General features: G+C 38.1%; 4 protein-coding genes across 10 annotated transcripts in view; 2 read left to right on the forward strand and 2 right to left on the reverse strand.

The window, feature by feature from the left end:
- LOC9330568 overlaps positions 1-3,414 on the forward strand; it is a 6,387-nt gene extending 2,973 nt beyond the window's left edge. For 2 of the 5 annotated variants that reach the window (XM_021011118.1, XM_021011120.1), the window contains exons 5-9: positions 1,157-1,675; positions 1,762-2,343; positions 2,430-2,642; positions 2,722-2,868; positions 2,928-3,414. In XM_021011118.1, coding sequence (XP_020866777.1) covers positions 1,157-1,675; positions 1,762-2,343; positions 2,430-2,642; positions 2,722-2,868; positions 2,928-2,990 — 1,524 coding nt within the window. In that variant the 3' untranslated portion in view covers positions 2,991-3,414. Of the gene's footprint in view, positions 1-1,156; positions 1,689-1,761; positions 2,344-2,429; positions 2,643-2,721; positions 2,869-2,927 lie in introns of all 5 variants that reach the window. The other 3 variants (XM_021011122.1, XM_021011119.1, XM_021011121.1) reach the window with 3 other exon arrangements.
- A 99-nt stretch (positions 3,415-3,513) lies between these two features.
- Positions 3,514-5,894, forward strand: LOC9327900 (2-oxoisovalerate dehydrogenase subunit beta 1, mitochondrial). The gene is made up of 12 exons (XM_002891792.2): positions 3,514-3,849; positions 4,022-4,133; positions 4,220-4,255; positions 4,333-4,392; positions 4,465-4,522; positions 4,607-4,794; positions 4,876-4,944; positions 5,014-5,100; positions 5,173-5,268; positions 5,358-5,435; positions 5,512-5,598; positions 5,681-5,894. Exons 1-12 carry the CDS (start codon positions 3,698-3,700, stop codon positions 5,714-5,716), a joined length of 1,059 nt encoding a protein of 352 aa, XP_002891838.1. The 5' UTR covers positions 3,514-3,697; the 3' UTR covers positions 5,717-5,894.
- A 71-nt stretch (positions 5,895-5,965) lies between these two features.
- On the reverse strand, positions 5,966-8,405 carry LOC9327901 (TATA-box-binding protein 2). 3 transcript variants are annotated; one of them, XM_021011123.1, is made up of 10 exons: positions 8,143-8,404; positions 7,743-7,822; positions 7,559-7,646; positions 7,312-7,383; positions 7,160-7,210; positions 6,991-7,035; positions 6,763-6,855; positions 6,571-6,672; positions 6,399-6,479; positions 5,966-6,309 (listed from the first exon to the last, which is right to left on the reverse strand). In XM_021011123.1, the coding sequence occupies exons 2-9, from the start codon at positions 7,817-7,819 to the stop codon at positions 6,405-6,407; spliced, it is 603 nt and encodes a 200-aa protein (XP_020866782.1). In that variant the 5' UTR covers positions 7,820-7,822; positions 8,143-8,404; the 3' UTR covers positions 5,966-6,309; positions 6,399-6,404. The 3 variants fall into 3 exon arrangements, with proteins under 3 accessions (XP_020866782.1, XP_020866784.1, XP_020866783.1); XM_021011125.1 differs by having other exon boundaries at positions 5,974-6,254; positions 8,143-8,405; XM_021011124.1 differs by having other exon boundaries at positions 5,974-6,316; positions 8,143-8,405.
- A 1,589-nt stretch (positions 8,406-9,994) lies between these two features.
- On the reverse strand, positions 9,995-12,003 carry LOC9330569 (E3 ubiquitin-protein ligase RING1-like). The gene is made up of 2 exons (XM_002894462.2): positions 11,667-12,003; positions 9,995-11,289 (listed from the first exon to the last, which is right to left on the reverse strand). Exon 2 carries the CDS (start codon positions 11,271-11,273, stop codon positions 10,233-10,235), a length of 1,041 nt encoding a protein of 346 aa, XP_002894508.1. The 5' UTR covers positions 11,274-11,289; positions 11,667-12,003; the 3' UTR covers positions 9,995-10,232.
- Between the last annotated feature and the right edge of the window lie 95 nt (positions 12,004-12,098).

The raw sequence follows: 12,098 nt of genomic DNA on the forward strand, positions 1-12,098 counted from the left end.
CTGGCAAATCTGGTGGCAGCGTTAACTAATCAGATTGCAGCATTAACCAATCAGATTGCTAACGCAGGACAAGGAGGAGGAGAAGGAATGGGACGAAATCAGAATCAACAAGGCAGACACAATCGACAACAAGGCAGAGAAGGAGAACAAGTGGTGTTTAACGAAAATCAGCAAAGAGGCAGAGAAAGAGAACCGGCTAGGCTTAACGAAAATCAGCAGAGAAACCAGGGAAGAGGAATCCCAAGAGTGGAAAACAATCGTGTTGTGATTGATGAAAATACAAGTTCTAATGAAGAATCCATGAAGGAAGAGATTGGTCAAGAGAATCTACATAATAATTATGATTCTCACATGGATGCTAAAGAAGAACTCGTGAAGGACGAGATAGTTGATCAAGGGAATAAACAAAGCAATCATGTGAAGACTGATATTCTATTATTCTATGGAATTTCAGAAGTGGATGAGATGTTAATTACTCCAGAAGAGAAGCTAGTGGTACAAAGGAATCTCAAGACGTTAATTGCACATGAACATGAGAAGCACTACAAGGAAGAGAATCCAAGGAGAAAGAAATCAAGCGTCTTAGTTATGATTCATTACAAGAAAAGGCTAGATGCGAATTTCAAAAAAACTAATGGGTTGCTAAGTGTTGTTAAGAAGAAGACAACAATCCCAGAGGACCTTCCAGAGATTCTAACTAATTTGAGAGAGTTAGATTCAGACGGTTATTTACATGACTTCCCTCCTATGCGGGACAAAGCAAATGAGATTCTTTAATCAGAAGAGAACTTGAGGACAAGTTCTTCAGAAGTGGAGGAGACTGATGTAGGAGAAATTTAGGGAATTTACCTTTTCTTTTAATATTTACTTATTTCACGTTTTCTATTTTGTTTAAGGGTTTTCTATTTTATGTTTTGGTTTTATTCTCTATATATATAGAGATCCTAGGTTATTTACCGGGGATGTTTTTTTTGATTCTAATTAATAAGAACAGAGAGCTTTCTCTTTTCCTGGTGGATTCCAGACCCTTTTCTGGTGGATTCCAGAGTTTTATCATTAAGTTCGTCGCTAGCGAACTTGATTTCTATCTAGGCATAGTGTTTGCTATTCCTAGAGATTCCGACTGCGTCACTTAATCATTTGCTACTTACTCCAGGGAGCTTACGGAGAGAACGCATCTCTTGCTTATCCACAGGGATATGGGTATGCTACCTATCCTTACTCACCAGCAACAAGCCCTGCTCCACAACTTGGTGGTGATGGACAGTTGTATGGTGCTCAACAGTACCAGTATCCTTTTCCTCTAACAGCCAGTATTGGGCCTTTCGTTTCATCTGTTCCTGCCTCTACCCAAAGTAAACTCTCTAAAAACAAAGCAGCCAACTCTGCATCTGCTGGTGCTTCGAAGGGTGGTTTCCATAAAGGAATGAATGGTTCAGCTCCTGTTAAACCATCGAATCAGAGTGCTCTTGGAGGTGGTCTTGCTGCTGGTTATCAGGATCCCAGGTATACCTATGATGGGTTTTACAATCCTGTGTCATGGCACGATGGCTCTAACTTCTCAGATGTGCAGAGGTCTGTTTCTGCCAGTGGAGTTGCATCCTCATATTATAAGGCTAACAATAATGTACCTGCGTCTAGGAATCAAAACTATCGCTCCAATTCGCATTACACAGTATGATATGGAAGTCAGTTTTATATGCTAAATCTTCTTCTCTATCTGAATCCCTATATCTGATAGCCTCAATCTAATCTTTGCAGAGTATGTACCAGCCTGCGTCCATGACAGGTTATGCACCTCAGGGTTACTACGACAGAGTGTACCCAAACAAGTCATATGGTCAGTATGGTAGCACGGTGAGATCTGGTATGGGCTATGGTTCTTCTGGATATGATTCAAGAACAAACGAAAGAGGATGGCTGCCTACGGACAACAAATATAGAAGCCGGGGAAGGGGTAACAGTTACTTCTATGGAAATGAGAACATTGATGGCCTGAATGAACTAAACAGGGGCCCTAGAGCCAAGGGCACGAAGAACCAGAAGGACACCATAGAGGTTAGCTTAGAGGAGGTGAAAGAGCAGACGTTTGATGAATCAAATACTGAGGAGACTGTAACATGCGTTCTTCCAGATAGAGAAGAGTACAACAGAGACGATTTTCCAGTTGAGTATAAAGATGCTATTTTCTTTATCATCAAGTCGTACAGTGAAGATGATGTGCATAAGAGCATCAAATATAATGTTTGGGCTAGCACCCCAAATGGAAACAAGAAGCTTGCTGCTGCATATCAGGAGGCTCAGCAGAAATCTGGTGGCTGCCCTGTGTTCCTCTTCTTCTCGGTTTGTACCTAATTCTTAGTTTATTTCATGTTGTGTATTCATTTTGTTTCCCGATGCTCAGCTGTATATACCCCAATTGTTTCCAGATCAACGCAAGTGGACAATTTGTTGGGCTTGCGGAAATGAAAGGACCAGTTGATTTCAACAAAAATATTGAGTACTGGCAACAGGATAAGTGGACTGGCTCATTTCCTCTCAAGTGGCATATTGTGAAGGATGTGCCCAACAGTTTACTTAAGCATATTACTCTAGAGAACAATGAGAATAAACCTGTTACCAACAGTAGAGACACACAAGAGGTAAGTGTTTACATTTGCTGATCTACCAGCAGTATTTTCCACTTTCCAGTGTTCAAATTCTTTACATGGGATCATGTAGGTTAAGTTGGAGCAGGGTTTGAAGGTTGTAAAGATTTTCAAGGAGCATAACAGCAAGACATGCATTTTGGATGATTTCTCGTTCTACGAGGCTCGACAAAAGACTATTTTGGAGAAGAAAGCTAAGCAGCAACAATCCCAGAAGCAGGCAAGAGAAGAAACGGTTAAAATTCCATAAAATTTAGCAGATGCATTTACCCTTAACAGGTTTGGGAAGGAAAAACCAATGATGAGAACCAGACTGCTGTTGTGAGTTTGAACAGAGATTGAAGCGGAATCAAAACATGGAAGATCTGACTGCTGCTCTGTTTCTTTGCCCCTAGGAAGTTAGTCTCCATTATGGTTTTGGTCATCTTTTTTTTCGATTTCGTTCTTTTTTTCTCTGCGGTTTTAATTTGGTTAGTTTCCTTTTTATGGGTGTTTGTTTTCTATTGAACCTACCTTGTAAAATGCGTATAAAGATCCCTGCATATGGTGGGAAGATGAAGAAGCAGAGAAAGATCAAATCAGTGTTGGGTTTGTTTTCGTTTTAGCTTAGACAGATTTTCATATTCCTTCTGTTGAGCCTTTTCTTAATTTCTTCTAGAATCTTCTATCTTCCTCCATTTGTCCTCTGTTTCCAAGTTCTCAAAATCTAAAATGCTGATTGGATAAAGAATAACACATCCAATTAAAATGTTTGTTTTTGTTTATACTCTATAAACCTTTGTAGTTAGACCATTAATGTTTGTCTTAAACTCGCATTAAATGAAGTAGTTGCAACTTGCAAGAGAGAGATATCTATTCGTGTTGGATCCGACGTGGCAGGAGTATCTATCATCTATCTCGTAATTACGTGATTAACTTAGAAATCTGTTTTTCTCTTCACCCAAAAGTACCAAACCAAACCTTTGCCACCTAAAAATCTTACCATCTGGGAGCTTGCTCTTGTCACAATCCTATATTTTTCAGATTGATTGTTGGTGGGTTTTGTGTAAATGGCGGCTCTTTTAGGCAGATCCTTCCGGAAAATGAGTTTTCCGAGCTTGAGTCACGGAGCTAGGAGGGTATCGACGGAAACTGGGAAACCATTGAATCTATACTCTGCTATTAATCAAGCGCTTCACATCGCTTTGGACACCGATCCTCGGTGAGCTTGCATTACGAAAGCTTGTTACTTGTTTGTCTAAATCATTTGATCCCTAGGTTAAACAGACATCTAATACTACATTCTAAGGAAGAAGATCAAAAATGAGGGAAATTTAGCTAATTAGTTACACCTATAGTTGTTTTAGAGTCTGACTTAAGTGTTTTTGTGGAAGATCTTATGTGTTTGGGGAAGATGTTGGCTTTGGTGGAGTCTTTCGCTGCACAACTGGTTTAGCTGAACGATTCGGGAAAAACCGCGTCTTCAATACTCCTCTTTGTGAGCAGGTACCATTCCTTGACCTGCTTCTGTTTTCATTTCTTAAGTTAGTGTTTATTGATGAGACATTCATTTAAGCTTTGAATGGATTCAGGGCATTGTTGGATTTGGCATTGGTCTAGCAGCAATGGTGAGTTCTTGTTTGTGCTATTCTTATGTTTATGTTGTGAACTGATTTTAACATCTATTGGTGTTCGACTTTGATAGGGAAATCGAGCAGTTGTGGAGATTCAGTTTGCGGATTATATATATCCTGCTTTTGATCAGGTTAAATGTTAGCTCTTTGAACAAGCATATGATTTCGGCCGCCAGATTTCTCATCCATTTTATGATCCATAGATTGTTAATGAAGCGGCAAAGTTCAGATACCGCAGTGGTAACCAATTCAATTGTGGAGGTAAATCTTTCATCTTTACATTTATTTCGTGACTTGACATCAGTAATTTCTTTTACTCATTACCGTTTATATGGATCTTGATAGGACTTACGATAAGAGCACCATATGGAGCAGTTGGTCATGGTGGACATTACCATTCACAATCCCCTGAAGCTTTCTTTTGCCATGTTCCTGGTATTAAGGTTGTTATCCCTCGAAGTCCACGAGAAGCAAAGGGACTGTTGTTGTCATGTATCCGTGATCCAAATCCCGTTGTCTTCTTCGAACCAAAGGTACTTCCTTTTCTCTTATACCATCCAAATCAGCTTCTTAACACCTCTTCTAAAGTCTTGAAACGTTGACATTTCCTTCAGTGGCTGTATCGTCAAGCAGTAGAAGAAGTCCCTGAGCATGACTACATGATACCTTTATCAGAAGCTGAGGTATAATAAGTTCATTTTTCGCCATCTATTTTAGGAGATGAGGATCTCACTATTAAGAGTTATGATCAGGTTATAAGAGAAGGCAATGACATAACCCTTGTTGGATGGGGAGCTCAGCTTACCATTATGGAACAAGCTTGTCTGGACGCAGAAAAGGTTTTTAGCTTTATCTTTCAACTCGATGATGATTGATTCGCAGTTAATAACTCAGGTCTTGAATTTATGCAGGAAGGAATATCATGTGAACTGATAGATCTCAAGACTTTGCTTCCTTGGGACAAAGAAACCGTCGAGGCCTCGGTTAAAAAAACTGGAAGACTTCTTGTAAGTCTTAACTTAATTAATTGGCAATGTCGAAATTTGTTTTGTCTGGTCGGTCTTATAGACTGTTTTACTTGTGCTTGGGGTTGCAGATAAGCCATGAAGCTCCTGTAACAGGAGGTTTTGGAGCAGAGATCTCTGCAACAATCCTCGAACGTTGCTTTTTAAAGGTTAGTAAAAGTAAAGGTTTAATTCATCCTCAAGACTATTCTTTATTGGTGTTTGTAACTGTCGTTTCTTTTGCAGTTAGAAGCTCCAGTAAGCAGAGTTTGTGGACTGGATACTCCATTTCCTCTTGTGTTTGAGCCATTCTACATGCCCACCAAGAACAAGGCAAGTTCATCTTCTCTTATCATTCCTCTATTCCAACCCAAAACGCAGTTTCTAACTAATCATGTCTTCTTGTCGGATGCAGATATTGGACGCGATCAAATCGACTGTGAATTACTAGCCGTTCTATCTGTTTCTTAGAGAACCAAGAACTGTAGTTTACTGTTTACACTAAGAAAATATAATTGCATGTCTTTGTTATCCTTTCGTCTAATGTAATTGCCATTTCACTTTCTACAAATGTAAACGCTGCCTAGTGCCTACTATAACATGTTATAATAGGACTAGTTTTTAGGTCAGCTAATGTGTACAAAGATTATTATGTATTGAAAGATGAAGCTGATGATCCTAACATTTGACAAACTAAAGCTGCAAATTGTTGAAAGAGTATATTAAAGGGAAAACAGACTTGGTGTCTTATTACAGCACAATTAGCAAAGAACTAGGTAACTCTTTAATGATTGAGTATTGCTCACTGAAACAAACAGAACAGGAAACAAGATACTTGGAAGACATTTTTAGAACAAAAAAAAAAAAAGAAAAGAGATTTCTTGGCATCTCCATTCTGTATTTACAATTTCTGGTTTTGAATCTGAATCATCTCAAGTTCTTGTCCAAGGATAATAACCTCACCAAGCGCCTGCCACCACCCGAGATCTCTAGTTCATGGCAATCCAAACGTGAACATGGGTTTTGCTTTCAATTTTGTAGGCTCTGATTTCGAATTGAAAGAGTCATAATCTAACCACTGATTGATTAAGAGGTATGAAAATGTAAATGGAGATGTTGAAAACTGAACTTACATACTATTATTGCTGGACCTTCCTGAATTCTGTAAGAACTGGGTAGATATTCTCAAATGCGGTGTAGGTTTCTTCTCTCATCTGATAGTGAACCTCATGATTTCATCAGAAGACAGAAGTATTTTTTGTCGAAAAAATTGTAATCATTTGAGAAAGAAAGTATAATTATTACCTTGGCTCCAGTTATGACAATCTTTCCTGACACAAAAATAAGCAATACAATCTTTGGCAGTTTCATCCTATATATCAATCCTGGAAATAGCTCAGGCTCGTACTGGCATCAATGATGAGAGAGGTACGAATCATCAGACCAATAAACTCCATCTTACAAGTATATATGATCACAATGCTTGAGATCACTTACACTTGAGAAAGCACTATGAGAGTATGCAAGACCTTCAAGCCTAATGGGGAATTTGACATCACATGAGCCTACAATGTTCTGAATCTTGAAATCCTGCAAAATATAATCAGCAATTTTATTACTATACAATATACGTAGTTTTTCCTTCCAATAAAAACAAACGAATTGCTGATTGAGATAAAAAAGAATAATACAGTGGATCGGGACCAGAGATGGACATATGAGTACCTTGAACTTTGCAGGAAAGCCAAGCTTTTGAACAATCCGAGCATACTGGACAAAGAAAAGGAATTCTTTAATATAACAGAGAACAAATCCCTACTAGAATTATATCAAGTTTCTAACTACAGTGTCGCTAGAAGAAGAACGTCAGACCATATTGAGATGAGCTAATTACCTTTCTTGCAGCCAGCTTTGAAAGATGTTCACTTTTAGCTCCGGTACACACCTGAAATTGGACAACATAAATGCCATGTTCAAACAAGGACATGGTCGATCAAGCCATTAGAGAAAAAGTGACCAAAGAAACTATAAGACTTTTTAACATACCATTTTCCCAGAAGCAAAAATTAACGCTGTTGTCTTTGGCTCTCTGATCCTCATGATTACAGCAGCGAAACGCTGGACATAAAACACTTACGGTTAAAACCAAATCCGAAATTACAACCCAAAGTAGTGTAAGTTGCTATAGCCAATCAGAGTTAGGTGTAAGTATTAGCATTCATTTATAAATACAGAAATGGAGACCAAGCAAAATTATCGATTACAAAAAAAAAAAATCACAAAGAAAGTAAACCTTAGGGTTATATTCAGCATTCCGAGCCTGCAAAGCTATGGCTTTAAGATCAAGCTTGCAGTCTAAGTTCACTGTTGAGACAATATTTCTGAAACAAACCAAAACAAGAAAAAGTTAAGATCTTGTGATTCACAAAAGCAAAAACTCAGAACAAAAACATAGAAATGAAGACAAGAGAACTCACTGAAGAGTAGGAACAATCCCTGAAGGATGCTTAGTAAGGTCAACTGGCTGGCTCCCTTCCATTCCTTGATCAGCCATTCTCTAACATAAGAATCATCGTAAACACACACATCAGCTATAAATCTCGTCTTAAACAGAAAATTCATGTCGATGAAAAAGATTGTTTTTAAGTTTTACAAGTCGAATTTCATTGACCAAATCAGGTTATGTCAAAAAGGGTTATGGTAATTGAAATCTAGAAACGTTGTTTCACAATTAAAAAAAACAACGAAAAGCTATGAACACACAACTTGAGAACATGAGATCCAATTCGTAACAAAGCAACTACGAAGAAACTCAATTGAAATCAAATCCGTGGAATTGAAACCATTAGAAACAAAGGGTAAAGAACAAAAGCAGACCTTTCGCTAGTTAGCAATCCGGAATTTCGAAATCTAGGGTTTCGTAAACCCAAAAGACTGAAAGAAATTCCCCCAAAAAGGCGAAAGGAAGGTGAATGATTTGAAAAAGGCGTAGGCTTTTTATACAAAGATGAGAAATTTTTAGAGAGGGAAAGAGATTTGTAAATTGGATTATATATAAAGGAGAGAGTTTTGATTTTCGATATCGCTCTCTCTCTCTGGGTTCTCTGGGGATGAGATTTGTGATCGCGTTTTGGATCTGATCAGCTTATGGACGCATTATTACCTATATATACTTTCCTAAATTACCCTTGACTCTCTTTGTCGGGCGAGGGTAACTCGGGGAATTCAGCTTATTAGATCTTAATGTTACGGTCTTTGCTGGAGTTTTAGGGTAACGTCCACTCTTTGTTTGCCACGTGGTATATGTGTGCGCTCGTGCGTCGTATTTTTATTATTATTATTTTATTTTTATTTTTTTTTATTTTTTTTTCTAAAACCCCATTTTATTAAGTTACCGGAAAAAGACTCATTTCTAAAGTAAACTAAACAGGAGCCGACGAACTTGCATGGGATAATAACAATCTATGTGTTCTTGCTTTTTTAGCCAAGCACTCAGCTTGGACATTGTAACAACGAGGAATAAAACGAATATTAAAAGATATAAAAAATGTTCTAAGAACTTCAAAGAAAACAATCTCAGCTGCAAACGTAGGCCAATCCGAGGGGTTGTCGGTCATAAAGATGAGATCTTTGCAATCCTTTGAGAAGCAGATGTGGGTCAATCAAAGCTGAATAACACTCTCCATAGCCCAGAGAAAGGAGTCGAGTTCTGCGTGTAGAGGTGATAGACTGCTCCGGGCTCCTTTTAAGGCCGAGATCTGTTGTCTCTTGTCTCTTTTTTGTTCAACTTTTGTTAAAAAAGTTTAAAACTGTAATGCTCTATAACTCACAACGACGGACTTATCACAATTCACAAACCAGTAGATGACTAACAATTATTGCATGGTTTCATGTAAGAGATCATCAGTGTCCAGGCCCTCTCTGACGAGTACGTGGCGATTCACTTCGTGTGACACCAGCTTTTATATTTTCATATTGTTGTGCTCCATTTCCTTCCCCTTAATAATTAAAAGAAAATTATTTGAGATCAAGAACTGAATATGAGTTTTGTTTATGCATGAAATTTAATATGAATTTAATGATTATTGTATTTGTATGATCAAAGACGGTCACTTACTCGGTAGAGTTCGGCCCATAGTTGCGTTGTACGCAGAGAGTAAGAGAATAATCAAAGTGATTAAGGATAAAACCTGACTATTCATTTTTGGATTTAGGCTAATCTGAGAGAATGTAATAAGTTGATGCTACAATACTTATATATACAAGGAGATTTGGTGAAACGTTAATATATTAGTATAATACTACTATATTAAAGTTAAGTTCGTTAATGTCAAATAAAGTTCGTTAATACCGCATAATGGTCGTAAGTCGTAACTTTGGTTGCATGTTACACATGTGTATAACTCTAGCTTTATAAATTCCAGCTAATGTTTACGCGTAAACAAAAGATTACATAGTAATGCAATCATGGATTAACACAAGGAAAAAGATTTCTTAAGTTAAGTTTAGTAAAAGACAACATATTTTGGTATCCATGAAGAAGACATAATTAGACATACTGTACAATTTATATCCAAAAGATACAGTTCTATTTGATACACCAATAGTGATGAATGTTAAATTACTTTTTTTTTTTTTTTTAAGTTTTCAAATTCTACCAATTTATTACTAACACAATTCATACTAGTTTAGTCACTATTTTTGTTATTTCACCATTAAGGCATTAAAGTTGCTGATTTAACAAACTAAATTGCAAAAGTGGCTTTGGTCGACAACAAAAAACACAGAAGCGACTTACAGAATCCGGCAAAAGATTTGTTCAAAACAACATTAAAAAACACAAACTGAAAGATTTTTGTTTTCTAACCAAATCTGAGAAACTTATGTACAGACAAAAGATCAGATTTTGGTAGAACCGAGATTTCATGATCACACCAAAAAAGCGTATATTGCTCAGGGAACCTGTTTTAACTCGAATCCGTTGGTGCATTGCTATCTTGGGACGAGGTAAACAAAGTGCTAAACGGCCATGGGATCGAGAATCCGCTTCCATCATTGTCCTCGTTCTCCTCCTCCGCGTCTTCCTCTTCTTCTTCTTCTTGGCGCCTGCTGTTCTCAGCTCCATGGCTGCTTGTAGCAGGAGCACCACTGCCTCCATTGTTATCACTTGTTGTTGTAACTGAATCAGTCTTGGGTTCATCTGCAGGTAACTGATATCTGCAAACCGGGCATGAACTGTGAATCTCAAGCCATGGTAACAGGCAGTCACCATGAAACTTGTGCTCACAGGGCATCAGCTTTGCCTCAGTTCCAATCTCAAAATCATCTAAGCAAACCGAACACTGGAGAGTATCTTCAATTTTCACAGTACCCAAAGCCTCAACAGCTTCTTTTTTAGCTGGAGGTGTCCCATATCTGTTGGGATCATTCTCAGCTAGACGCTGAAGCAACATTTCAAATCCAGGGCCAATGAAATAGTCACCTAAAGAACCAGCAGGTAGAGAATCCATATCAGCAGAGCTTTGAACCGTGATAGTCTGATTGGAGGTATTGATCAAGATGACCCGTCCCGGATTATTATCTCCATTACCAGTACTCTCAGATTCTACAGACAAGCCTGCTCGTATCCCCTGAAGCAACTGCAAAACAGCAGCAGAATGTCTTCTCCTTCTCCTGAGAATCTCTTGAAGCTGCCAATCCAAATCATTTTCTTCACCGTTGTTTTCATTACTCTCGGTCTGTGCCTCGTTTTGATTATCTTCAACAGACTCAACACTCTGGTTTCTCCTACGGCGCACAGGATCGGTCATAAGTTCCATCAAGATAGGAGCCCAAAGAGAGTTGTTTGCTCTAACGTCAGCCGGATCAGAAGAATCATGATCGTCGTCTTCCATCTCTTCAACAAACCCACTTTGACAAAAGGGGCATTTGATCTCAGCTTCCATGACTGGATCCACAGTTTGAGAGCACATGTGACACCAATACCTCGTTGCAATTGCTTCTTCCATGGCCGATTCCTTGTACCTAGAAATGACCCCAAAAAAAAAAGACAATTTCACACAGAATGAGAACGAGTATACATCTGTCGGTTACGGAACTTGATCGAAACCCTAAGAGCGAATAAACAACATGAAACCCTAGAACCAGTCTCGATAAAACCCAATCATCAATACACAGAAAAACCCAAAAAATATCAAACGTAAAAAGAAAAAGACTTTATTGAAGAGAAATGAAAAGGGTTTTGAAATCGTCAATCGCACACCAGAACATTCATCAAAGCAGACGAAATCGTTTTAAACCAAAGTCATCGATCAAAGATATCTGCGTTCCCATTTGAAACCCTAACCATGAATCAGCCGTACAGATGATAAAGAAACGATAAATTGCAGAAATTAGCAAACCTTTTGAGTCTTCTTGTTTCAACAGCAGAAACCGACAAGCACAGAGAAATGTAGCGACGATGAGGAAGGATTTTGAGTTTTGAAATTTGAAGAATAAAAGAAAAAAAAAAAAAAAGAGAGAAGGGCTTTTGCTATGTACGAAAGGAGGAGAATTGTCGTGAGAAATTAGAAAAGTAGAAGGAAAAAAAAAAAGATAGGAGAGAGTTTATCCAAGAAGAAAAAAGGATCCTCCTCTTCTTCCAGATCCTTCTGGGTTTCTCTGTGGGTCTTATTCTTAATTAGCTGCTCATTTTTTTAATCACCTCATTAATTCCAGTAGACTTTTCTACGAACATCAACACGTGGATTGGATTCTTAGGCTTTTTCTTTTTAGCTCGATTTACTCGTGGGCTTTTTTGTATACTTTTATTAGATGGGCCTTTTTGATGTTAA

The sequence above is a fragment of the Arabidopsis lyrata genome (genome assembly GCF_000004255.2).
Source record: "Arabidopsis lyrata subsp. lyrata unplaced genomic scaffold ARALYscaffold_1, whole genome shotgun sequence".
NCBI classification, from domain to species: Eukaryota; Viridiplantae; Streptophyta; class Magnoliopsida; order Brassicales; family Brassicaceae; genus Arabidopsis; species Arabidopsis lyrata.

Excerpts from the sequence above, each read along its gene's own strand:
- LOC9327900 (XM_002891792.2), top strand. The coding sequence starts at position 3,698 with ATGGCGGCTCTTTTAGGCAGATCCTTCCGGAAAATGAGTTTTCCGAGC. Across the intron at positions 4,523-4,606 it reads TAACCAATTCAATTGTGGAG|GACTTACGATAAGAGCACCA; the intron begins GTAAATCTTTCA and ends GGATCTTGATAG. Across the intron at positions 5,269-5,357 it reads AAAAAACTGGAAGACTTCTT|ATAAGCCATGAAGCTCCTGT; the intron begins GTAAGTCTTAAC and ends TTGGGGTTGCAG.
- LOC9327901 (XM_021011123.1), bottom strand. The coding sequence starts at position 7,819 with ATGGCTGATCAAGGAATGGAAGGGAGCCAGCCAGTTGACCTTACTAAG. Across the intron at positions 7,036-7,159 it reads CAAAGCTGGCTGCAAGAAAG|TATGCTCGGATTGTTCAAAA; the intron begins GTAATTAGCTCA and ends TTCTTTGTCCAG. Across the intron at positions 6,856-6,990 it reads GCTTTCCTGCAAAGTTCAAG|GATTTCAAGATTCAGAACAT; the intron begins GTACTCATATGT and ends TATATTTTGCAG.
- LOC9330569 (XM_002894462.2), bottom strand. The coding sequence starts at position 11,273 with ATGGAAGAAGCAATTGCAACGAGGTATTGGTGTCACATGTGCTCTCAA.